This window comes from Oncorhynchus mykiss, chromosome 20, assembly GCF_013265735.2.
Source record: "Oncorhynchus mykiss isolate Arlee chromosome 20, USDA_OmykA_1.1, whole genome shotgun sequence".
NCBI classification, from domain to species: domain Eukaryota; kingdom Metazoa; phylum Chordata; class Actinopteri; order Salmoniformes; family Salmonidae; genus Oncorhynchus; species Oncorhynchus mykiss.
The window spans coordinates 36,084,923-36,110,371 of NC_048584.1; the positions used below are offsets into that span (position 1 = coordinate 36,084,923).

Consider the following 25,449-nt stretch of genomic DNA (forward strand, 5'->3'; position numbering starts at 1 on the left):
ACAATTATTTGAGTTTTATATTTTTAATTTTTTTTACAAGGATAGTGCACATTAATAATCAACGTTTCAGTGAAATTGCAGGTTTAGCCAGCCGGCTAATTTTCAACCACAGTCCCTGGGTTGACTATTATGAGTTTAATCCATAACATACAGCATGGAGTCTAGTGACCACCATCAACCCGAGATTCACAAACAGAACACTGGAAATCATGTATATTACAGAAAGGAACAATATATCAATTTGTTAACATTGTGTTAACCACACAACTAAATATGAACGTTATTGATCTTACATTTCCCCATTACAATTGTTCTTTAGGGTATTTTGTAACAGACACATTTTGATGTATCTTTGTCCACCTCTGCAGACAGACAGGGTTTTATGGTTGTTTTGTTTTGCCTGTCTTTCCCTCTGGGTCCTCCTGTCTCTGATAAAGCCAGATGATCTTGGTGTCATGTAGTTTCTTCCAGGTCTTAATCTCTAGGTTGTAGTCGTGATTAGAGTAGAAGATGACTTTGGTTTTAGAGTTCCTCTCAACATAGTAGTTGGGATATTTATCGTGGTCCTCTGTGATAAATCCATACGCATCCACCTGAGAGGGGAAAGAGGGAGAGAGAAGAGGATCTCCGATGACACCATGTGACCTATATGTAGACTGTAGCCCCCAAGTTCAATAAAGAGCTAATGTACCTAGTCATTTCTATGGTACACTACCCCATGTTGTGTGTCTTCTTAAATTAAATAAATGCCATTTAAGCAGACAACTTTATCCAAACGATTTGCAGCCATGCGTGCACACACTTTCGTATGGGTGGTTCCAACTGGAATCGAACCCACATAAGGCCATCAAATAATTCAATGGTGATCACATTAATGTCTCCTCCATTGTGTGTGTCCGTGGCGTACAGACTCACCATGTCACAGGTGTGCAGGGCCAGGAAGAGTGTGAATGCTCCGTTAGTAGGTCTGAATATAGACCACAATGAACTCTTCATCTCCTGGGACCACATGAACCTACAGATGAGGAGCACACGCGCACAGTTTCATTTCAGAAGTCACTTGGAAGCGACTCCTGCACTGCAAGCACTTAATGTGATCACAGGGTTCTACGTAGCTAGCTTGGCGCTATGACCTTGCTAAGCTAACTTGACTAGTAATTTCTATGGGAAATGCCCCATGTGTGTCTTCTTAAATATAAAATATGCCATTTAGCAGACAACTTTATCCAAAGCCATTTACAGTCATGTGTGCATACACTTTCAAATGTGTGGTTCCAGCTGGATTCGAACCCACAATTATCGCGTTGCAAATACTGTGCTCTACCAACTAAGCCAGAATGGACCACATTCAAGATGCCACGAAGTGCCTTAACCATATGTGTGTTGAAGGCCAGTAGACTAGGGCTTTTTCTATCCTTGTCAAGGGGAGTGCTAACCTTCTCTCCTGTCATACAACACCTATTGGACAACACGTTAGGACAAATATTAGCACCCACCAAATGATTATCATTATTATTAGACACTTTGTTATACCTTTTGCGGATGTATCTGAGAAAGTCAGGGTGAAGAACATAGAAGCGGGTCTCATCAAATTGTCCTGAGTAGGCCTTCCACGGCCTGCAGATAAGACAGCAGAGACAATACTGAGCAGTGTAGAGGGAGTGAGTGTGTGTGTGTGTGTGGGGGGGGCTTACACGTCACAGGCTTACTGTCTGTCCTTGTAGGGTCCTTTAGAGACTAGTGTCTTCCCAAATAGACCCTGTAGCCACTGGAAATCCCTCAGCCCCTCTGGAATCAGCACATACTTTATACCCTGCACAGAACAGAGACACTAAGCAGTCAGCAGAGTGTGTGTGTGTGTGTGTGTGTGTGTGTGAGAACACAATACCATCTGTCATGACTCTTACAGCCCACATGCAGTCTTTTATTATATTTTTAAATCATCACTTTGTCTAATAAATCACTGTTTATTTTTATATAACAAAAAAAAAACATGTATATGATTTAATTCCCTTTGCCTCCTTGGGCCACTGAATTGCTCAGTCCGGCTGTGTGGGCGTAGGTATACATATGTTTATATATTTACATACAGCCCTGATTGGAGCCCACCCCCTGCCTGCCATCTATTCAGGGCAGCATGGCATGATTATCTACAGGGCAGAGGCCCTAACCCGGAAACCAGACGCATCAATGTGTCAGAGGAAACACTGTTGAAATGACGACTAATGTCAGCTTGCAGGTGCCCGGCCCGCCACAAGGAGTCGTTAGAGCACGATGAGAGAAGGACATCCCGGACCGGCCAAACCTAATCCGGGTGAAGCTGGGCCAATTGTACGCCGCCTCATGGGTCTCCCGGTCACAGCCGGCTATGACACGCCTGGGATTGAACCCGGGCTGCAGTGCACTCATTGTTGAATTTGCGATTTCCAACTTGTTGTGTAATGTTCATGTACAGTGGCCGATGAGCACAGATGCATTTAATCTATAATTTCTCTTCATATGACAAGGATTAAAAGGATTTGCCAGCAGATTGCCGACTTGATGCATGATGTCTAGCTTGCTAGCTAAGATTTTGAAAGTATCAGACCAATCAAAGCTACAGTAGATAAAATGTGATTTTGATGTCATTTTATCTGTGGCCAATGACCTTGAGCCTTCTTGGATGGGCACTTCTAATGTAAGTCTAAGGCAGCACCAAAGGGGCTTGATTTTTCGAGCTCTACCCATAGATTTTGCGGTGACATAGTGTCCCCATGAGTGAGAGAACACTGAGCCAATCACGGCACAACTAGAAAACATTACCAACCCCTACACTACGTATTTTCCCCTGGCTGCCCCACCACCACAGAAAGCACTGAGCTAGGCTGAAATGCATGCATTTTGGAGCTGCCTTACTCAAGAAAGCAAAAAACAGACCATTTGCATGCAGCTTTATTAACAATGGTAATAGGTTTTTACATTGTTAGCAAACTGACATGTGACACGTATTCATTCCAAAATAACATGCAAAGGAGGCACCAAACAGGCTCTGCGCCACCTGCCCTGAATGACGCGTCAATTCAATCATTTATTTACAATTTATCAGAATACATTTTCCAGAAATATTTTTACTAGCTCCCGTTTATTGTCAAATTGAAATATCATAATTTTTCCATGTCACTATAATGCACTTTAGACTAAATCTCCATCAGAAAGTTTATTCGGGCGTCAATCCTCAAGAGAACGTAAAAAGAAATGTGAAGAAGCATGCAAACCATGAATAGCATGTCCTTTACTTATAATAGAAAAATAACTCGACATTTACTTCATGAATGGTTGCTGCTGATCGAAGCCAAATCAGATGACTGTCTTCCATCCGAACAATCTCTCTTGCTTTTGGGCGGGACCACTACCAGAACTAGGATATATGCAAATGAACGTTCAAGTCACTTTGTGACTTCATGCGGCGGGCCAAACACTCCGTGGCAGGTAGCCTAGCGGTTAAGAGTGTTGAGCCAGTAACTGAAAGGTCACTGGTTCGAATTCCCATGCCGTTCTACCCTTGAGCAAGGCAGTTAACCCCTAACAACAACCCCCCCCCCCCCCCATTTCGGTTGAATCCATTCAGTTATGCAACTGACTAGGTATCCCATTTCCATCCCACTTGAAGAGGCTGAAATTTAAGGCTCTTACACAAAAAGGACATTTTCATAATTTCAGAGTGTTATTTCAAACTCATATAAATCATATAATCAATCATATAGATATCACCAAACTACCAGGACAATCTAGCTTTTTACTGCTCTGGGCCTTTAAACATTTTGCTGTGGTCTAGTACAACAGAAGGACTGTGGTAACCTACCTCGTCATGAGGTGCATTGTTGTAGCCATATTCATGGAATAGATAAGGAGACTCGGTGATGGCGTGGGCGGTGTGAATGTACACCGACGTTCTATTACCTACATCCTCCTCATAACCCTTGGTTACGGCACCATTCATCCTAACACAGAGACAGGAAATGGGACAGATACAGCAAGAGAGACAGGGACGGGTACAGAGACGAGGAAAGAGAGAGACAAAGTCATTCATCACTCTTCATGAGCAATCTCCATTACATTATCATGGTCACTGGTATGTACACTCGTTGAAAAAAGGGTGCTAAGTAGATCCATTTAGGGTTCTTCCATTTGTTCCCATATGAGAACCCTTTTTGGTGCTAGGTAGAACACTTTACAGAGGGTTCTACCTAGAACCCTTTATGAAGGGTTGTTTCTAGAACCCTCCATGAATGATTCTACCAGCCTTATTTGCATATTTTTTATGACAGTACATTTCATATATCGTAAGAGCTTTCTTTCAGGGCCTAGTTATATCCTAACACGGTGGTAGGAAACTCCTGGTTTACAGGCCACATCAGGACTGAAAGTCACATTTCAAAGCCTTGCAAAGTGATACATAATTCCTATTGAAACCCATGAGGCGGGGTTTCAATAGGGGATGTCCTTGTCTCATCGTGCTCTAACGACTCCTTGTGGCGGGCCGGGCACCTGCAAGCTGACAAATTTCTTGTTAACAAACTATACTTTTGACAAGTCGGTTAGGACATCTTCTTTGTGCATGACACAAGTAATTTCTCCAACAATTGTTTACAGACAGATTATTTCTGTGATAATGTTGCGTTAGGAGGTAGGTGAAGGAGGTAGGTGAAGGAGTCAGGCGCAGGAGAGCAGGTATGGCACAATCAAAAAGGCCAAACACCCTCGACAACAGAGAACCCGTACAAACCCACGGAGGAACAAACAAAGCTCCGACAATAACACACTCTTATTAAATCCGTGAAAACAAAAAATAGGGCATAACCTCACCGAGCTACATCACAATAAAATAATAATCCCGCACAAACCTAGGCAGGCAACAAGGTAAATATATAGACACAGAAATTAAGGCAAATGAAACCAGGTGTGAAAAGAACCAAAGACAAAACAAACAGAAAAGGAAAAAGGGATCGGTGATGGCTGGTAGACCAGCGACGCCGACCGCCGAGCGCCGCCCGGAGAGGGAGAGGAACCTTCGGTGGAAGTCGTGACAATTTCACTTATAATTCACAGTATCACAATTCCAGTAGGTCAGAAGTTTACATACACTATGTTGACTGTGCCTTTAAACAGCTTGGAAAATTCCAGAAAATGATGTAATGGCTTTAGAAGCTTCTGATAGGCTAATTGACATCCTTTGAGTCAATTGGAGGTGTATCTGTGGATGTATTTCAAGATCTACCTTCAAACTCAGTGCCGCTTTGCTTGACATCATGGGAAAATCAAAATAAATCAGCCAAGACCTCAGAAAAAAAATGGTAGACCAATTTTCAAACACCTGAAGGTACCACCTTCATCTGTACAAACAATAGTATGCAAGTATAAACACCATGGGACCACGCAGCCGTCATCCCGCTCAGGAAGGAGACGCGTTCTGTCTCCTAGAGATGAACGTACTTTGGTGCGAAAAGTGCAAATCAATCCCAGAACAACAGCAAAGGACCTTGTGAAGATGCTGGAGGAAACAGGTACGAAAGTATCTATATCCACAGTAAAACATGTCCTATATCGACATCACATGAAAGGCCGCGTTGGCCATGTTGTGGTGTTGCTTTGCTGCAGGAGGGACTGATGCACTTCACAAAATAGATGGCATCATGAGGAAAGGAAAATTATGTGGATATATTGAAGCAACATCTCAAGACATCAGTCAGGAAGTTAAAGCTTGGTCGCAAATGGGTCTTCCAAATGAACAATGACCCCAAGCATACTTCCAAAGTTGTGGCAAAATGGCTTAAGGACAACAAAGTCAAGGTATTGGAGTGGCCATCACAAAGCCCTGACCTCAATCCTATAGAAAATCTGTAGGCAGAACTGAAAAAGCGTGTGCGAGCAAGGAGGCCTACAAACCTGACTCAGTTACACCAGCTCTGTCAGGAGGAATGGGCCAAAATTACCCAACTTATTGTGGGAAGCTTGTGGAAGGCTACCTGAAACATTTGACCCAAGTTAAACAATTTAAAGGCAATGCTACCAAATACCAATTGAGTGTATGTAAACTTCTGAGCCACTGGGAATGTGATGAAAGAAATAAAAGTTGAAAGAAATAATTCTCTCTACTATTATTCTGACATTTCATATTCTTAAAATAAAGTGGTAATCCTAACTGACTGAAAACAGGGATTTTTTTACTAGGATTAAATGTCAGGAACTGTGAAAAACTGAGTTTAAATGTATTTGGCTAAGGTGTATGTAAACTTACGACTTCAACTGCATAAGCTCATAGTCAATTAGTCTATTCAGCCATTTGAACAGGACTTGAACAGGATCACAGACTTTAGCACACATCCTTTAATAACCCCTTCAAACACTACTGTGTGGTTGGGGTTTATTTATTCTTAATACATTGTGTCAGACTACAGTACATACAGAAATGAGGTGTCTCTCTCTCATTCTCTATGTGGGTTGCTGAATGAATCCCATTCCATGGAACCACACCTTAAGACAATATTGTACAACAAATATTAGATGTTGAAAAAGGTCTGTGACACACTGGAGGAGCCAATTATGATGCCAAAGACGTTGTCACAAACAGTACTGCAGAGATCATACATGTACATTGACTATCCTGTTGGTGTTACAATAATTCACCCTGCTTGGACTAAAACCTTACTGGGACAAACACCTCCAGTACAGTGCTGACCAAGAGTAAGGCAGCTTTACCTGGTAAGGTCAAAGGGACAGGGGTAATTCCATGGCAACGGAATTACGCTGAGACTCAGCCTTTCTCACTTTAAAAGGTATACCAACAAAAAAAACGATTAATCTCAAAATGTAACTATGCACGAGGACTACTTTTAACAATTACCACTGAACATTTGACAAAAACCCATTTACAGAAAGAAATGTGCAGATACAAAGTTTGGTAACTGAGGTAGATTTTACCGTGCTTCTGTTACCAAACTTTGCATTTGCACAGTTTTTGCAGTAACTGTTTTTTTTTTAAATTTAGTATGTAAATTGTTCAAAATAGTCATTGTGCATAAGTTGTATGGTTTGTTAACCTTTGAAATCCTTTTGTTGTTGTTGTTTGGAATACATTTTGAAGTGAAATAAGTCTCAGTCAATTCCACGTTAAACAGAATTATGCTATCTCACACAATCCTGATCCAGAACCAAAAATAGGTTCCAGCCGAAACAACGTTATGGTTGCTGCCGGTTTCAAGATCCATGCATCACGACCTTGATGGAGCTGCTGTGAAATTATTGTGTGTATCTAGCCTGATTTGCAATGCTGTCCGATGCGAAGTGTGCTGTGCATTAGCAGAGGTTCGGACTGAACTCTTCTGACACTTAATTATGAAAAATAAATCAAAGCCAAATAAGACAAAGTGATTGTTCGGATGGAAGACAGTGCAAAGACAGCCAGCCATAATGCACAATCTCTCTTGCTTTTGGGCGGGACCAGCACCAGAACTAGGAGGATATAAGCAAATAAACATTCATTGGTCTATTATAATCTGATTTTTAAATTTTATTTGTGACCGTTATTTAACTAGGCAAGTCAGTTAAGAACAAGTTCTTATTTACAATGACGGCCTACACCAGACAAACCCGGATAACGCTGGGCCAATTGTGCACCACCCTGCCACGGCTGGTTGTGATATAGCCTGGAATCGAACCAGGGTGTCTGTAGCAGTGCCTTAGACTGCTGCGCCACTCGGGAGCTCACTCAGATCGCCTTGTGACGCTATGTGGTGGGCCAAAAACTCTATCCCTGAAATTCTAGCCATTTTCTTTCTAAACAGCTCTTACACAAAAAGGGCATAATTATAATTTTAACAATTTCAGTTATTTTTTTTTACCTCATATCAATCATATAATCAATCAACCAAGGGGTGCACATTTTTCTCCCCCCCTAACACTACACATCTTATTCAAATGATCAAAGCTGGATGATTAGTTGATTACTTGAATCAGCTGTGTAGTGGTAGGGCAAAAAACGAAATGTGCAACCCTTGCAGTCCGTTTGGGAAACCCCACCCCATATAGGTACAAAAAAAAATTGAATTGTTTGCTCTATAACCTGTTAGTTCATATGCCGTGTGACCGTGATTTATAGGCCTAAGGCCGAGGCAATAAAAAGTCACAGTAGCAGAATAAATTCAACCACACCTTTATTTCATCACAAAACCGGAGAGCCACTTCTGTCTGGTGAAGTCCACAAAGCATATTGCATGTAACAAACTGTTAAATGACCTACAGCATGGTCAAGCAAGTTAATGTTTTCAACATTTTTGGACTACTAAACAACTATTGATTTAGAACCACGGAGGTATTGTCACACCCTGACCATAGTTTACTTTGTATGTTTCTATGTTTTGGTTGGTCAGGGTGTGATCTGAGTGGGCATTCTATGTTACATGTCTAGTTTGTCCAGTTCTATGTTCGGCCTGATATGGTTCTCAATCAGAGGCAGGTGTTCGTCATTGTCTCTGATTGGGAACCATATTTAGGTAGCCTGGGTTTCACTGTGTGTTGGTGGGTGATTGTTCCTGTCTATGTGTTTTCACCAGATAGGCTGTTTAGGTTTTCGTTACGTTTATTGTTTTTGTAGTGTTTGTGTTTAGTGTGTTTTTTTCATTAAACATGAATCGCAATCGACACGCTGCATTTTGGTTCGATCCTTGTTCTACCTCTTCATCAGAGGAGGAGATAGAAGAAAACCGTTACAGGTATCACAAAGAAAACGGGAGCTGCCTCCACTATTCCAGCACCATTTCAACATTTCATCATTCTCAAATCACGTATGCCAAGTCTAATACAGTGACAACTAAAATATACCAAAAAACAATTTAATCCAATCAATGTAAACTAAATATGTGGCTGTCCGTGGCTCTCTTTTGTGGGTGGGTGCGTTCGTTTCGTGCAAGTAGAAACAACATGTTGACTCACCCTACTTGTAGAGAAACGCAAGTGCCATCCTCCTCTCTATCATGTTGATGAAATGGTCTATGACTATCATACAGTACACGCTTTTCTTTTTTGTTGTCCTAAACTACCTGACTAAAATGCTTGCTCGCTAGCCTGTCTTCCTTTCATGAGCAATGTTTGATAGTTAACATTAGCTTTCTACATTGAGCTACATATTGAACTTCCATCCTCTCAGGCCAGGGGCACCATTGGTTGGATCAGAATCTCTGTTATAATCATCGGCCAGTACAGAGAATGAAGCAAAAGTCCAAATCCCCATCTCCATCCATGGCTCATTTAGGAAAAGGCCATTTTAGCTAGCTCGCTAGCCACCGGAAGACAACAATACAACGAGATGTAACAATTTAAAGTTGTTTATGTCAATGGTGTATTGCGCTCGATGTGATTTAATTGGTGTGAAGCCAAATCCAAACTGGCTTCCCTTGACACTTTTTGTTGGTGCACCAGGACCAATCACAGCGAGTTCACTCAGTTTAGCTCAAAGCTGATTGGCTATTATTTTATAGTTTTTTTAATCAAAAGGAGGCCAAATGCTCGCTGGCTTCTCTTGAATTCAAGCTACAGGTGGTAACAATGTCATACTCTTTTGGACTAGACATCATCAGATAGATGGCCTACACATACAGAGACAGAGGGGCACTGTTTAGCACACTTGGATGCTTTCTCCGGTGAGATACATTGAAAGAAAATTATGAAACACAGAGAGACGAAGTATACATAATTGTCTTTTTGACATTTTTTTGTGAAGCCTGGTTTCCCTTGGCATCCATTAATACAAAGTGCCTTCGGAAAGTAGACCTCTTTACTTTTTCCAAATTGTTTTAGGTTACAGCCTTATTCTAAAATGTATTAAATCATTTTATTTTCTCATCAATCAACACACAATACCTCATAATGACAAAGCAAAAACAGTGTTTTAGACATTTTTGCTAATTTATTAAAAATAAAAAACAGTGTGAGACTTATTTCTGGAGAGATTAATTTTTAAAATTAGAAGCTCAAACTGTTTGGTGATAGACCTGGAAAGTGTGACAGAACTTTGCAGGCTATCTCTGCAGTAGATTGCAACTCCACCCCCTTTGGCAGTTCTATCTTGACGGAAAATGTTGTAGTTGGGGATGGAAATCTCAGAATTTTTGGTGGCCTTCCTAAGCCAGGATTCAGACACGGCAAGTACATCAGGGTTGGCAGAGTGTGCTAAAGCAGTGAGTAAAACAAACTTAGGGAGGAGGCTTCTGATGTTAACATGCATGAAAGCAAGGCTTTTACGGTTACAGTCAACAAATGAGAGTGCCTGGGGACACACAGGGCCTGGGTTAACCTCTACATCACCCAAGGAACAGAGGAGGAGTAGGAGGGTATGGCTAAAGTCTATCAAAACTGGCCATGTAGTGCGTTAGGGAGAGAGAATAAATGGCGCAGATTTATGGGCGTGGAAGAATAGATTCAGGGCATGATGTACAGACAGGCATGAATGTTGAAATATATTTTTATGAGGAAATGTGCGAGAATTGAAGGTGCCAATAAACGATATCGTCATAAGAATCTTTTACCGTCATATATAAAATATCTACCCCTCCCTCGACGGGGATCGATCAACCTCACGTTTTTTCTGCGTGAGCCCACCACCTATAACCCCTGCAAAGTCCAACCAGGTGAACCAGAAAGGAACACTACTGTGTGGTTGGGGTTTATTTACTCTTAATACATCGTGTCAGAGTAGAGTACATACAGAAATGAGGTGTCTCTCTCAATTTCACTGTGTGAGTTGAATAAGTCCCATTCCATGAAACCACACCTTAAGACAATATTGTACAACAAATATTAGATGTTGAAAAAGTCTGCGACACACTGGAGGAGCCAATTATGATGCCAAAGACGTTGTCACAAACAGTACTGCAGAGATCATACATGTACATTGACTATCCTGTTGGTGTTATAATAATTCACCCTGCTTGGACTAAAACCTTACTGGGACAAACACCTCCAGTACAGTGCTGGCCAAGCTTTTCCTGGAAAGCTCAAAGGTAATGGTTCAATTCCATGGTAACGGAATTACGCTGAGACTGATTTTTCAGTTTAAAATGTACAATGCCTTCAGAAAATATTCATACCCCTTGACTTATTCCACATTTTGTTGTGTTATAGCATGATTTCAAAATGGATTCAATTGATTTTCTTATCAACCATTTACACACTATACCCCATAATGACAATGTGAAAACATGAAAATTAAATGCAGAAATATCTAATTTACATAAGTATTCACACCCCTGAGTCAATACTTTGTAGAAGCACCTTTGGCAGCGATTACAGCTGTGAGTCTTCCTGGGTAAGTCTCTAAGAGCTTTCCACACCTGGATTGTGCAACATTTGCCCATTATTCTTTTCTAAATTATTCAAGCTCTGTCAGATTGGTTGTTGATCATCACTGTCTTCTTGGTAAACAACTCCAGTGTAGATTTGGACTTGTGTTTTAGGTTATTGTCCTGCTGAAAGGTGAATTCATCTCCCAGTATCTGGGGTAAAGCCGACTGAATCAGGTTTTCCTCTAGGATTTTGCCTGTGCTTAGCTTCCGTCTCTATTTTTTTATCCTGAAAAACTCTCAAGTCGTATACCAATAACATGATGCAGCCACCACTATGCTTGAAAATATGGAGAGTGGTACTCAGTAATGTGTTGTATTGGATTTTCCCCCAGCATAACACTTTGTATTTAGGACAAAAAGTTAATTGCTTTGCAACATCTGTTGCAGTATTATTTTAGTGGCTTATTGCAAACAGGATGCATGTTTTGGAATATTTTTATTCTGTACAGGCTTCATTCTTTTTACTCTGTCAAATATGTTATTTTTGTGGAGTAACTACAATGTTGTTGATCCATACTTCGTTTTCTCCTATCACAGCCATTAAACTCTGTAACTGTTGTCAAGTCACCATTGGTCTCATGGGGAAATCCCTGAGGATTTTTATTCCTCCTCAGCAACTGAGTTAGGAAGGACACCTGTATCTGTGTAGTGACTGGGTGTATTGATACACCATCCAAAGTGTAATTAATAAGTTCACCATGTTCAAAGGGATATTCAATGTCTGCTACCAATAGGTGCCCTTCTTTGCAAGGCATTGGAAAACCTACCTTGTCTTTGTGGATAAATCTGTGTTTGAAATTCACTGTTCGACTGAGGGACCTTACATATTATACTGTATGTGTGGGGTACAGAGACGAGATAGTCATTTAAAAAATCATGTTGACAACTAGTATTGCACACAGAGTGAGTCGATGCAACTTATGTGATTTGTTAAGCACATTTTTAATCCTGAACTTATTTAGGCTTGCCATAACAAAGGTTTTGACTCAAGACATTCCAGCTTTTCATTTTTTATTAATTTGTAAACATTTATAAAATATAAGGATAAACATTATGGAGTATTGTATGTACTGTAAAAAAAATCTCATTTTAATCCATTTTAAATTCAGGCCGTAACACAACAAAATGTGAAAAATTTCAATGTCAGGATCGGCAGGGGGAGTGGGCAGATTTTGTACCTTGGGCGGAGTACGCACAGAATTCCCTCCGCCATTCCTCTACTAACCTCAGTCCTTTCCAGTGCGTGTTGGGGTATCAGCAGGCCCTGGCACCTTGGTATCCAAGTCAGACCGAGGCTCCTGCGGTGGACGAGTGGTTTCGGCGTGCTGAGGAGTTCTGGAACGCTGCACACACTCGTCTCCAGCGTGCCGTGCGTCGGCACAAGGAGCAGGCCGACCGCCACCGCAGTGAAGCGCCTGTCTTCTCCCCTTGTGACCGGGTCTGGCTCTCCACCCATAACCTGCCCCTCAGCCTGTCCTGCCAGAAGCTGAGCCTGCGGTTTGTGGGGCCGTTTAAAGTCCTGAGGAGGGTTAATGAGGTAACGTACCGTCTAGAACTCCCTGTTGATTACCGCATTAACCTGACCTTTCATGTGTCTCTCCTCAGGCCAGTGGTGCCTGGTCCCCTCGCTGAGGCTGACCCAGTGAGGCCCCGCCTCCTCCTCTGGACATCGAGGGATGTCCGGCGTACTCTGTCCGAGAGGTCCGGGATTCAATGTGTCGGGGGGGGGGGGGGGTCTCCAGTACCTCATCGACTGGGAGGGTTACGGCCCAGAGGAGCGGTGCTGGGTTTCTGCGGTGGACATCCTGGACGCTTCGCTGACCAGGGATTTTCACCAGGGGGGGTCTACGTCACCAGCTTTTTAGGCTTCACTGAACGAGATTCATTATCATCAACCCCGCACTGTCTTGTCTGATTACACACACCTGGTTCCCATTTCCCCTATTAGTATGTCATATATTTGTCCTCTGTTCCCTCTGTCTTTGTCGGTTATTGTTCCCATGTCCGTTGGTGGTGTGAGTACCTGTGCGTTGGTGCAGCTGTTATGCTGCGTGCTACATATATTATTACGGGTATCGTCCCGTGTCGTTCACCAAGGTTTACCCTCGCTCTTTTGTTTGGGTACAGCCCAGTGTTTTTGTATACGTGCTTGTTTTGGGTGTATTAAAAAAACCTTATTGTGTATTCCTGCGCCCGTCTCCAAATCCTTTATACCAGCGTGACAGTCAAGGAATGTGAATACTTTCTGAAGGCACAAACAAAAACCATTGATTTCAAAGTTGAACAGACTCTTCAACTCTATGCACAAGGAATGCTTTTAACAATTTCAAATGAACATTTGAACAGACTCTTCAACTCTATGCACAAGGAATGCTTTTAACAACTTCAAATGAACATTTGAACAAAAACACATTTACACGAAGAACTGTGCAGATACAACTTTTGGTATCAGAATAAAACTGAGGGAGATTTTGCACAGTTTTTTCAGTAAATTATTCTTTATTTACTGTGTAAATTGGTCAAAGCAGTCATTGTGCATAGAGTTGTATGGTTTGTTAAATCAATAGCTTTTTTTTGGCATACATTTTAAAGTGAAAAATCAGACACTCATAATTCCATTACCATGGAATTGACCACAGGTTAAACTCATAGGAATCTGTCTCACACATTCCGGAACCAGAACCAAATATAGGTTCCAGCTGAAACATTATTGAAAAATCGACTTTGGTCTCTATGGGACTCCCTGCCTTAATAAAGGTTCAATAAAATTGCCTGATCATTGTGATGCACAGATGCATGCAGTCATAGGAATATGCACAGGCGCGCACGCACACAAACACACACACACTGACCGGAACACGTAGTCATGGGCATCGATCTCCTTCCCCATCCGAGAGCCATTGAGTATTCCTCCGTTGGCCACCACAGCACAGCGAATACACTTGAGGTTCCCCCGCGGCAGGAGCAGGGCTTCTCTTGGCTTGGGGATCAGGTCCACCACTGCCTTGATCTCTGTAACCAACCACACACAGTATGTTTTACTTGTCTGTGTCTTTGGGATTCCACAAAGCAAAAGCATCACTTGACTTGGTACCAGTCAATGGTAGTATCAGGAAGTACTGTACTACTACACATTGTAACCACACAAAAACAGGCCAAGTAGACCTTTTTTTTAAAATATATTTTCGCAGTGAACTTCCTTCAGGAGATTCTAAATTGGTTTTGCTAATTCCTAAGTCCTCTCCACGCAAACTTTTTAAAAATGGTAATGACGGTCATATGCTGTAATATAAATAATGCTCCAAATAAATCAATCACCCCCCCCCCATCTTAAATGGTATCGACCGCCACTGTAATACACAAATAATCCCCCCCAAACAAGAAAAATAATTGAAGAAATCAATAAATTAAGAAATATCAGAACGATAAATTTCAATGTCTGAAGTCAGAATATAAATGTGTGGTGTATGTTGACAGTATGGACAATATATAAGTAGGAAAAAGGTATGTACAGCAATAGATACATAGGAATCAGCTATGTACAGAATTGTATTTATTTAAATTTCTTTATTTAACCTTTATTTAACCAGGAAAGGCTCAATGAGATTTTAAATCTCTTTTCAAGAGCGTCCTGGCCAAGATAGGCAGCACCAAGTCATTAGTAAAAACTAGTAATCTAGTAAAAACCATAGAATTCACAAGAGTATAACAAAATCATAAAACAGCACATTAAAATCATTGACAGGTCAAGGAATCAGCCTCAAAATACTTCATCAGTGATTTAAAAACACCAATCAGGACAAGTTCTTCCAGTTTAAAAGTATTTTGTAAGGTGTTCCAAGACGATGGCTCAGAGTACATAAAAGCCCTTTTACCAAATTCAGTTCAGACATTTGGAACAGTTAGCAGGATAAAGTCCAGCGAACGAAGAGAGTAACCACCACATTTCTGAACAATAAAAATGCCCAGATAAAATGGTAGTAAATCAAGAATACAGTATGTACAGCAGTAGTTATGTAGGGTTAACTATGTCCAGAATACAGTATGTACAGCAGTAGTTATGTAGGGTGAGCTATGTCCAGAATACAGTATGTACAGCAGTAGTTATGTAGGGTGAGCTATGTCCAGAATACAGTATGTACAGCAGTAGTTATGTAGGGTGAGCTATGTCCAGAATACAGTATGTACAGCAGTAGTTATGTAGGGTGAGCTATGTCCAGAATACAGTATGTACAGCAGTAGTTATGTAGGGTGAGCTATGTCCAGAATACAGTATGTACAGCAGTAGTTATGTAGGGTGAGCTATGTCCAGAATACAGTATGTACAGCAGTAGTTATGTAGGGTGAGCTATGTCCAGAATACAGTATGTACAGCAGTAGTTATGTAGGGCGAGCTATGTCCAGAATACAGTATGTACAGCAGTAGTTATGTAGGGTGAGCTATGTCCAGAATACAGTATGTACAGCAGTAGTTATGTAGGGCGAGCTATGTCCAGAATACAGTATGTACTGCAGTAGTTATGTAGGGTGAGCTATGTCCAGAATACAGTATGTACAGCAGTAGTTATGTACGGTGAGCTATGTCCAGAATACAGTATGTACAGCAGTAGTTATGTAGGGTGAGCTATGTCCAGAATACAGTATGTACAGCAGTAGTTATGTAGGGTGAGCTATGTCCAGAATACAGTATGTACAGCAGTAGTTATGTAGGGTGAGCTATGTCCAGAATACAGTATGTACAGCAGTAGTTATGTAGGGTGAGCTATGTCCAGAATACAGTATGTACAGCAGTAGTTATGTAGGGTGAGCTATGTCCAGAATACAGTATGTACAGCAGTAGTTATGTAGGGTGAGCTATGTCCAGAATACAGTATGTACAGCAGTAGTTATGTAGGGTGAGCTATGTCCAGAATACAGTATGTACAGCAGTAGTTATGTAGGGTGAGCTATGTCCAGAATACGGTATGTACAGCAGTAGTTATGTAGGGTGAGCTATGTCCAGAATACAGTATGTACAGCAGTAGTTATGTAGGATGAGCTATGTCCAGAATACAGTATGTACATCAGTAGTTATGTACGGTGAGCTATGTCCAGAATACAGTATGTACAGCAGTAGTTATGTAGGGTGAGCTATGTCCAGAATACAGTATGTACAGCAGTAGTTATGTAGGGTGAGCTATGTCCAGAATACAGTATGTACAGCAGTAGTTATGTAGGGTGAGCTATGTCCAGAATACAGTATGTACAGCAGTAGTTATGTAGGGTGAGCTATGTCCAGAATACAGTATGTACAGCAGTAGTTATGTAGGGTGAGCTATGTCCAGAATACAGTATGTACAGCAGTAGTTATGTAGGGTGAGCTATGTCCAGAATACGGTATGTACAGCAGTAGTTATGTAGGGTGAGCTATGTCCAGAATACAGTATGTACAGCAGTAGTTATGTAGGATGAGCTATGTCCAGAATACAGTATGTACATCAGTAGTTATGTACGGTGAGCTATGTCCAGAATACAGTATGTACAGCAGTAGTTATGTAGGGTGAGCTATGTCCAGAATACAGTATGTACAGCAGTAGTTATGTAGGGTGAGCTATGTCCAGAATACAGTATGTACAGCAGTAGTTATGTACGGTGAGCTATGTCCAGAATACAGTATGTACAGCAGTAGTTATGTAGGGTGAGCTATGTCCAGAATACAGTAGGTACAGCAGTAGTTATGTAGGGTGAGCTATGTCCAGAATACAGTATGTACAGCAGTAGTTATGTAGGGTGAGCTATGTCCAGAATACAGTATGTACAGCAGTAGTTATGTAGGGTGAGCTATGTCCAGAATACAGTATGTACAGCAGTAGTTATGTAGGGTGAGCTATGTCCAGAATACAGTATGTACAGCAGTAGTTATGTAGGGTGAGCTATGTCCAGAATACAGTATGTACAGCAGTAGTTATGTAGGGTGAGCTATGTCCAGAATACAGTATGTACAGCAGTAGTTATGTAGGGTGAGCTATGTCCAGAATACAGTATGTACAGCAGTAGTTATGTAGGGTGAGCTATGTCCAGAATACAGTATGTACAGCAGTAGTTATGTAGGGTGAGCTATGTCCAGAATACAGTATGTACAGCAGTAGTTATGTAGGGTGAGCTATGTCCAGAATACGGTATGTACAGCAGTAGTTATGTAGGGTGAGCTATGTCCAGAATACAGTATGTACAGCAGTAGTTATGTAGGATGAGCTATGTCCAGAATACAGTATGTACATCAGTAGTTATGTACGGTGAGCTATGTCCAGAATACAGTATGTACAGCAGTAGTTATGTAGGGTGAGCTATGTCCAGAATACAGTATGTACAGCAGTAGTTATGTAGGGTGAGCTATGTCCAGAATACAGTATGTACAGCAGTAGTTATGTAGGGTGAGCTATGTCCAGAATACAGTATGTACAGCAGTAGTTATGTAGGGTGAGCTATGTCCAGAATACAGTATGTACAGCAGTAGTTATGTAGGGTGAGCTATGTCCAGAATACAGTATGTACAGCAGTAGTTATGTAGGGTGAGCTATGTCCAGAATACAGTATGTACAGCAGTAGTTATGTAGGGTGAGCTATGTCCAGAATACAGTATGTACTGCAGTAGTTATGTAGGGTGAGCTATGTCCAGAATACAGTATGTACAGCAGTAGTTATGTAGGGTGAGCTATGTCCAGAATACAGTATGTACAGCAGTAGTTATGTAGGGTGAGCTATGTCCAGAATACAGTATGTACAGCAGTAGTTATGTAGGGTGAGCTATGTCCAGAATACAGTATGTACAGCAGTAGTTATGTAGGGTGAGCTATGTCCAGAATACAGTATGTACAGCAGTAGTTATGTAGGGTGAGCTATGTCCAGAATACAGTATGTACAGCAGTAGTTATGTAGGGTGAGCTATGTCCAGAATACAGTATGTACAGCAGTAGTTATGTAGGGTGAGCTATGTCCAGAATACAGTATGTACAGCAGTAGTTATGTAGGGTGAGCTATGTCCAGAATACAGTATGTACAGCAGTAGTTATGTAGGGTGAGCTATGTCCAGAATACAGTATGTACAGCAGTAGTTATGTAGGGTGAGCTATGTCCAGAATACAGTATGTACAGCAGTAGTTATGTAGGGTGAGCTATGTCCAGAATACGGTATGTACAGCAGTAGTTATGTAGGGTGAGCTATGTCCAGAATACAGTATGTACAGCAGTAGTTATGTAGGGTGAGCTATGTCCAGAATACGGTATGTACAGCAGTAGTTATGTAGGGTGAGCTATGTCCAGAATACAGTATGTACAGCAGTAGTTATGTAGGGTGAGCTATGTCCAGAATACGGTATGTACAGCAGTAGTTATGTAGGGTGAGCTATGTCCAGAATACAGTATGTACATATAAAGTGTGCAATCAAAAATCTTAATTTCTCAGAGATCAAATTACATCTCAACAGAATAATGCTTCTAACTAATAATTCTAACTACATAAATTATTTAAAAACAATAAAGATTATACAAACATTTTTAGTGACCAGTGTTCAATGACTCAATGTACATAGGGCAGCAGTCTCTAAGGTTCAGGGTAGAGTAGCGGGTGATAGCCGGCTAGTGACTGTCACGGCTGGCTGAAGGACTGGACCAAGATGCAGCATCGTAAGCGTACATTTCCTCGTTATTCAAAAAATGACGCCGACAAAATGAAGAACAAAAACCCAACCGTGAAGCTTTGGGCTATGTGCCCTGAACGAAGAAAAGTTAACTTCCCACAAAACAGGTGGGGGGAAAGTATGGTTCTCAATCAGAGACAACGATAGACAGCTGCCTCTGATTGAGAACCACACCCGGCCAAACACCTAGAAATAGAAAATCATAGAACATAGAACATAGACGGCCCACCCAAATCACACCCTGACCAAACCACAATAGAGACATAAAACGTTCTCTACGGTCAGGGCTTGACAGTACCCCCTAACCCCCTAAAGGTGCGGACTCCGGCTGCAAAATCTGAACCTACAGGAGAGGGTCTGGGTGGACATTTCTCCACAGTGGCGGCTCTGGCGAGGGACGTAACCCCGCTCCACCTCTGGCTCGGCCCACTTAGGTGGCGCCTCTAGAGCAGGGACCCTCGCCGCCGACCCCAGAGCGGGGACCCTCGCCGCCGACCCCGGACTGGGGACCCTCGTAGCGGGCCCCGGACAGGAGGGAGACTCTGGCAGCTCCGGACAGGAGGGAGACTGGCAGCTCCGGACAGGAGGGAGACTCTGGCAGCTCCGGAAAGGAGGGAGACTCTGGCAGCTCCGGACAGGAGGGAGACTCTGGCAGCTCCAGACAGGAGGCAGGCACAGGACTCACCGGGCTGGGGAGACACACAGGAGACCTGGCTCTGGGAGCAGGCACAGGACTCACGGGGTGGGGAGACATCCAGGAGGCCTCTTCCTTGGCCGAGGCACCGGATACACTGGGCCGTGGAGGCGCACGGGTGGTCTCGAGCGCAGAGCTGGCCCCACCCGTTCTGGCTGGATGCCAGCTTCCACCCGGCAAATGCGGGACGCTGGCACCGAGCACACCGGCCTGTGAATGCTCCGCCTCGACACCGTGAGCATCACCCCATAGCAAGGGGCCTGACCAGTCCCATGCTCTCCACGGTAAGCACAGGGAGTTGGCTCAGGTCTGCTTCCTGACTCTGCCACACTCCTTGCCTCTTGGGCTTCCTTGCCAGCCGTGTTCCCACATACCGCTGGTTCCTTTCTCCGGCTGCCTCTGCTCTCCTAGCTGCCTCCACCTGTTCCCATGGAAGGCGATCCCTTCCCGCCAGGATCTCCTCCCATGTGTAGACTCCCTTGCCGTCCAGAACGTCCTCCCATGTCCAGGAGTCCACCTTACCATGCTGCTTGGTCCGATGATGGTGGGAAGTTCTGTCACGGCTGGCTGAAGGACTGGACCAAGGTGCAACATGGTAGGCGTACATTTCCTCGTTATTCAAAAAATGATTTCCACCATACGAGGCCGAACACAAAAACCAACACAGAAAAACCAAACAGACTGCCCACCCCAACTCACGCCCTGACCATACTAAAACAAAGAATAAAACAACAGAACTATGGTCAGAACGTGACAATGGTGCTATAGAGAACCAATAACAAAAAGGTTCTATATAGCACCAAAAAGGGTTCCACTATGGTTTCAACCATTGACTGTAAAAGAAAATGGAGCCATTGATGACATCACCCCATTGTTTCCTATGTGAAGTCTGTGGCACATTTGTAGATCAGGAAGTGTGAAGTGTCGTTTCAGCGTGTTGCCATCTTGCTTCCGAGATGAGTTTTTGTAAACATTGCATGCGCAGTTTGAGCTACTCTAGGAAGTGACTTTGCAGGCTAGAACAGTGTTTCATTAGCTCATTGAGTATCTCAAGTTGAAAGCCATTAGCAACGAAATGATCGTTATAACTTCTTCTGTGTGTGATTTAAAAATAACCATCTCAAGGACATGGTGTAATAGAAGTAATTATCGGTACCATGATTGTCCTCAAAACATTTTTTATTTATACAGTGATTGACCACGAAGTTTGCTATTTTCTCATTCACTATAATGGGGGATCCGGTTTTCTGAAAACAATGCCTGCACTAGACACAGGAACTTGAAATCCTCAATGAGCGGGGACAGTCGTTCTCCACTGGTTACAACCATTTTTGGTTCTTTATTGAACCTTTTGAATAACTTTTAACTTAATAACTTTTTTAATGATTGTAATTAGCTGTATTACATTGTTAAAATTCCAAAGGTGTTACTATTGTGTTAATTCCCAAGTTGAATCCGGTGTATATCTCTGGAACAGCTGGGGGTCCCTGAGGAGAGAATTGAGTATCACTGATTTTTTTTTTAGTAACCTAACGTAGCAGCCATAAAAGAAACGCCTGAAGCTAGATCTTTTACAGACTGGTCTTGATAGGAGGAAAAACAACTGTCGGGGGAGGTTCTCTTCTGCACTGTTCAACCAATCCAGTAAATGTGGAGGAGGAGTTAAGATGGAGCGGCACCTTGTTAACGTCCAAAAGCCGAAGTCTGGTCACAGGCTCTCTTTCCATTTTTGCTGAAAACCGGAACATCAGGTTGTTGGGGATTTGTAAGAGGCTACTGATTTAGTAAACAGTTCTCAATTGACACAAGGCCTTACGTGAGTCTTTCAATAGATACTGTTATTGGGCCTAATTATATTTAAGATACATTGACATAACAGAACAAATTAGATCAACTGGGATGACACTCTCGCTTGTCACGCTATCAAAAAAGAGCAAACCCCGCCCCAAAATATTTGAATGAGTGGGCGCACCTACATTTTAATTATCACTAAAAGATGAAATAACCCTTTTCTGAATTGTAAAGAACCACTGAAGAGCTCTAAGGGTTCTTTGAGTCATTATGGTTCCATATAGAACCAACGAATTGACACTCTCCTCAATCACTTATCACTGAGGAGAGAGGATGGAGGAGTTGAGCAGAGGACAGTCTTTTGGCCAAATGAGAGTCTCCCAATAAGCCTCCATTTGCGTATACCTTGGTTTGAGAAAACAACTGCTAATTGAATGATTGATTCATTGTTCTCATTGACATTTCCTTTAAATCCTGTCTTTTCTAAGTTTGAAAGTACAGCTAAGAGGGAAGTTTGCCATGTAGCTGTGGTCTAACGTTGTAAATTGCTGACTTCATTTTCAGATCATTTAAAAAATAAAAATACATGTAATATTGAGAAGTAAAATGACTGTTTAGTTAGTGCTTTCCTCAACCATGCACCAGAATCTGTGTTTTGTTTTGCTTGATTAAATCATTGCGTTACCTTTGTCCTCCTTTTTGGCCAGTCTCAAAATAAAACCTCAGTAATTCAATTTGCATTGACTCTTGTGAAGTTGATGCATGTCTGGGAATTCATTATTCTGCCAGTCAAACCCAAACTAAGAACCTGTTTGTAATGCGTGTTTGTTCCTAATGCTCTAATTTAAACCTGGGGTAGCTGAGTATGGCAGTGAGACACAAATTCCACTTGCTTTCTCATTTCTCTTGCTGTTTCTTGATTTATGCCATGTTCCTGATATTGCACACCCTTAGCCAATGTAGACCCGCCCTCTTTAATCGTGTATTACTGTGTACTAAAGGATGAAAGTTTGTCATTGTGTCAAAAGTCTACATGGCTGAAGAGGGAGTTGGCCATACGAGCTGCGCTGCCTGCCAAGGATTTTTAAAATTGTTTTAATTGAACCTTTATTTAACTAGGCAAGTCAGTTAAGAACAAATTCTTATTTACAATGATGGTCTACCACGGCCAAACCCTAACGACGCTGGTCAATTGTGCACTGCCCTATGGGACTCCCAATCACGGCCGGTTGTGGTACAGCCTGGATAGCCATACTCCTGGAAACACACACACATGCGTGCGCATGCTCACACTCACACTCACACACCTGTGTAGTTTGTGTATTCCATGAAGCCAAAGGGGTTATTGAAGTGAGCTAGCCTGTTCCACTCTGGCACGTTGAGTAGTTCACCGTGGAGGTACAACTGGACGTCTGGTATAAAGGCCTGCTTGAAGCCTGGGTCCTTGGAGTTCCGCAGAGAATGGGGACAGGCCTGGCACACACAAACATACACACCACACACACACACACACACGCACGCACGCACGTACGCACGCACGCACGCGCACACACACACACACACACACACACATAGAGTTTATTTGGGATGTTTGTTAATATTTGCAAATCCTTAACCAGTGACTGTCTAAAAACATAGGCTTACCGTCTGTCTCGGTTGCTTGTCCCGGATGTAAACATCCTCAAAATCCCAGTCGGGATATTGCTCGAAGTCCTTTTTTTGCAGGGGGAGCATAGGGGTCTCCTTGTGTGTAGACCCGGGTCCACCTGTTAATCCATTTGTCTGTTTTACGGTCTGTTTTAAAGTTGTTGGGTCAGTCGTCACGGAATTACTTTTTTCTTTGGTTGTGATTGCTGTGAAGTTACCAGCTGCAGTTTTCCCAGTTATATTAATATTTAAGTCCACATTGGAGGCATAGTGGAAGTTTTTCAACCATGCGGGCAAGCTCCACCTTTTAGATGTGTCATAGACAGCCACAATGTTTCCATCACCGTAGAAACGGATCCTGGACCCAAGAATGATAGATATACACAATGTGTGTTAATGGATTATTTAAATATGTCCTTAATAACTTTTGATTGATTGATTTGAGAGTGGTAAAAAAGCCTATACTTCATGAATGTGCCAAAAACATCTGTTGTATTTTTACTATAGGAGATGCCGTCCCATAGGAAGTAGCTGTAGTTTTAGAAAATGGCTGAATAAAAAAAGGATAGATGACATCATAGGGGGTTTTCTGATCTTTTTTTAATACATAACATCTTGTTCTTTTTACTCTCACTTATACAGACACCTATACATCCAGCACCATACCAGTGTCTGTATAAGTGTGGGGGAAAAAACAAGGATGTTCTGCATTAAAAAAAGATAAGAAAACCCCATATGATGTCATCTATCATTTTTAATATGATGTCAAAAAGTGGTGAAGTGTCCCTTTTAACTGGCCAATTTCAACAAGTTACAGACTATGAAGCAAAGCCTAACTTCCACTGAAGTGTAATTTTCACTTAGTTATGCATTGATAAAAAAATGTTTTACTTAAGTGGAATCTAGGATTTGACCCTATAGGATTCAGACACACAATAATTACAAACAAAAAAACAGCACTTCAGTGTTCTTTTATTTGTTTAAAAATATATATATATTTTCAGATAAAAACCAATTTCCCTTCCGCTTCACAATTCTACCACTTTTCAATAATCAGAGCTTTTGGAGCATTTTGATTAAAAGTGATTATTATCCGTTTCCATAAAAACATTACATCACTGTCTTTATTACTATGTAAGTAGGTATAAATGTAATTACAGTGTAAGACTGAATAGTGTGTGAATAACTACATGTAATTACACGGTAATAACTGCACTGTAATGTAAACTGTTTTCTTAACTTGTATTTGGGTCAAATACCTACAATGGGCACCAAATACAACAATTGCAACAAGAAAAAATATATTTTGGAGTTTCAGTTTTTTATTCTTGTTGTGAATGTTCCCCACAGTTTAAAAAAAAATACTAAAGGCTGAATACCGTGCTTTGACTAACTCAACAAGTCAAATATGTTGCCATTTGTTGGTGCAGAATACATACCCGATGCTGTCTTCAGAGATGTGTCCATACAGAAGCACATAGATCAGTGCGCACATGACAACCACCAGCGCCAAGGGCATAACTCTCCGTAGTCGAGCTGTCATTTCCAAGAGAGAGAAAGAGGATCTACCTAGGTACACTGAAAACGGACTATAGCAATATAATGAAAGAAGTATTTGGTCGTGGTGGGATGCGCTGAACTGTTTTGCGCTGAACTGTTTTGCCTCTCTCTTGCCCCCTTGGCCACTTGCCAGGTTTCACGTGTGCGCCAGTCATGGGCCATGGTGCGTAACGACGCATCAAGTGGCCAGAAAATAGGTTGGTTGAAAACCTTTGTAATTTTACCTCTCAAACACTACTGTACTTCCGAACCCCAAAATCTGTTCTCTAATTAAGCTTAGAGTAATCTTTTTAATCGTTAATAATAATGTTGCGCAGTATTTGAAAAGTTTATGGCTTTCAAAAGCAAAACATAACACATTACAAAAAGCTAAGCACAATATAATTAATACAGGCCCAGCAGACGGTTTGATTGGGATTAGGCTACTGTGTGACTAATTAACTAATAAACAGTGGTGGAAAAAGTACCCAATTGTCATACTTGAGTAAAAGTAAAGATACCTTAATAGAAAATGACTCAAGTAAAAGTGAAAGTCACCCAGTAAAATACAACTTGAGTAAAAGTATTTGGTTTTAAGTATACTTAAGTCTCAAAAGTAAATATAATTCCTAAAATATACTTAAGTATCAAAAGTACAAGTGCAAGTATAAATCATTTCTAATTCCTTATATTAAGCAAAGCAGACGGCCACATTTTATAG

General features: G+C 41.7%; 1 protein-coding gene and 1 non-coding gene across 2 annotated transcripts; both read right to left on the reverse strand.

Moving 5' to 3' along the window:
* Positions 1–15: 15 nt before the first annotated feature.
* LOC110499425 (alpha-N-acetylgalactosaminide alpha-2,6-sialyltransferase 2) lies at positions 16–24,918 on the reverse strand. The gene is made up of 9 exons (XM_021576564.2): positions 24,629–24,918; positions 23,187–23,547; positions 22,850–23,015; positions 14,231–14,390; positions 3,842–3,980; positions 1,710–1,813; positions 1,534–1,617; positions 916–1,015; positions 16–593 (listed from the first exon to the last, which is right to left on the reverse strand). The coding sequence occupies exons 1-9, from the start codon at positions 24,730–24,732 to the stop codon at positions 381–383; spliced, it is 1,431 nt and encodes a 476-aa protein (XP_021432239.2). The 5' UTR covers positions 24,733–24,918; the 3' UTR covers positions 16–380.
* On the reverse strand, positions 1,331–1,458 carry LOC118942477. Its single transcript, XR_005038413.1, has one exon. It is a non-coding gene; the product is annotated as a U6atac minor spliceosomal RNA (small nuclear RNA).
* Positions 24,919–25,449: the final 531 nt, after the last annotated feature.

Excerpts from the sequence above, each read along its gene's own strand:
- LOC110499425 (XM_021576564.2), bottom strand. The coding sequence starts at position 24,732 with ATGACAGCTCGACTACGGAGAGTTATGCCCTTGGCGCTGGTGGTTGTC. Across the intron at positions 23,548-24,628 it reads ATCTCTGAAGACAGCATCGG|GATCCGTTTCTACGGTGATG; the intron begins GTATGTATTCTG and ends TCTTGGGTCCAG. Across the intron at positions 14,391-22,849 it reads GGAATACACAAACTACACAG|AGATCAAGGCAGTGGTGGAC; the intron begins GTGTGTGAGTGT and ends GGTTGGTTACAG.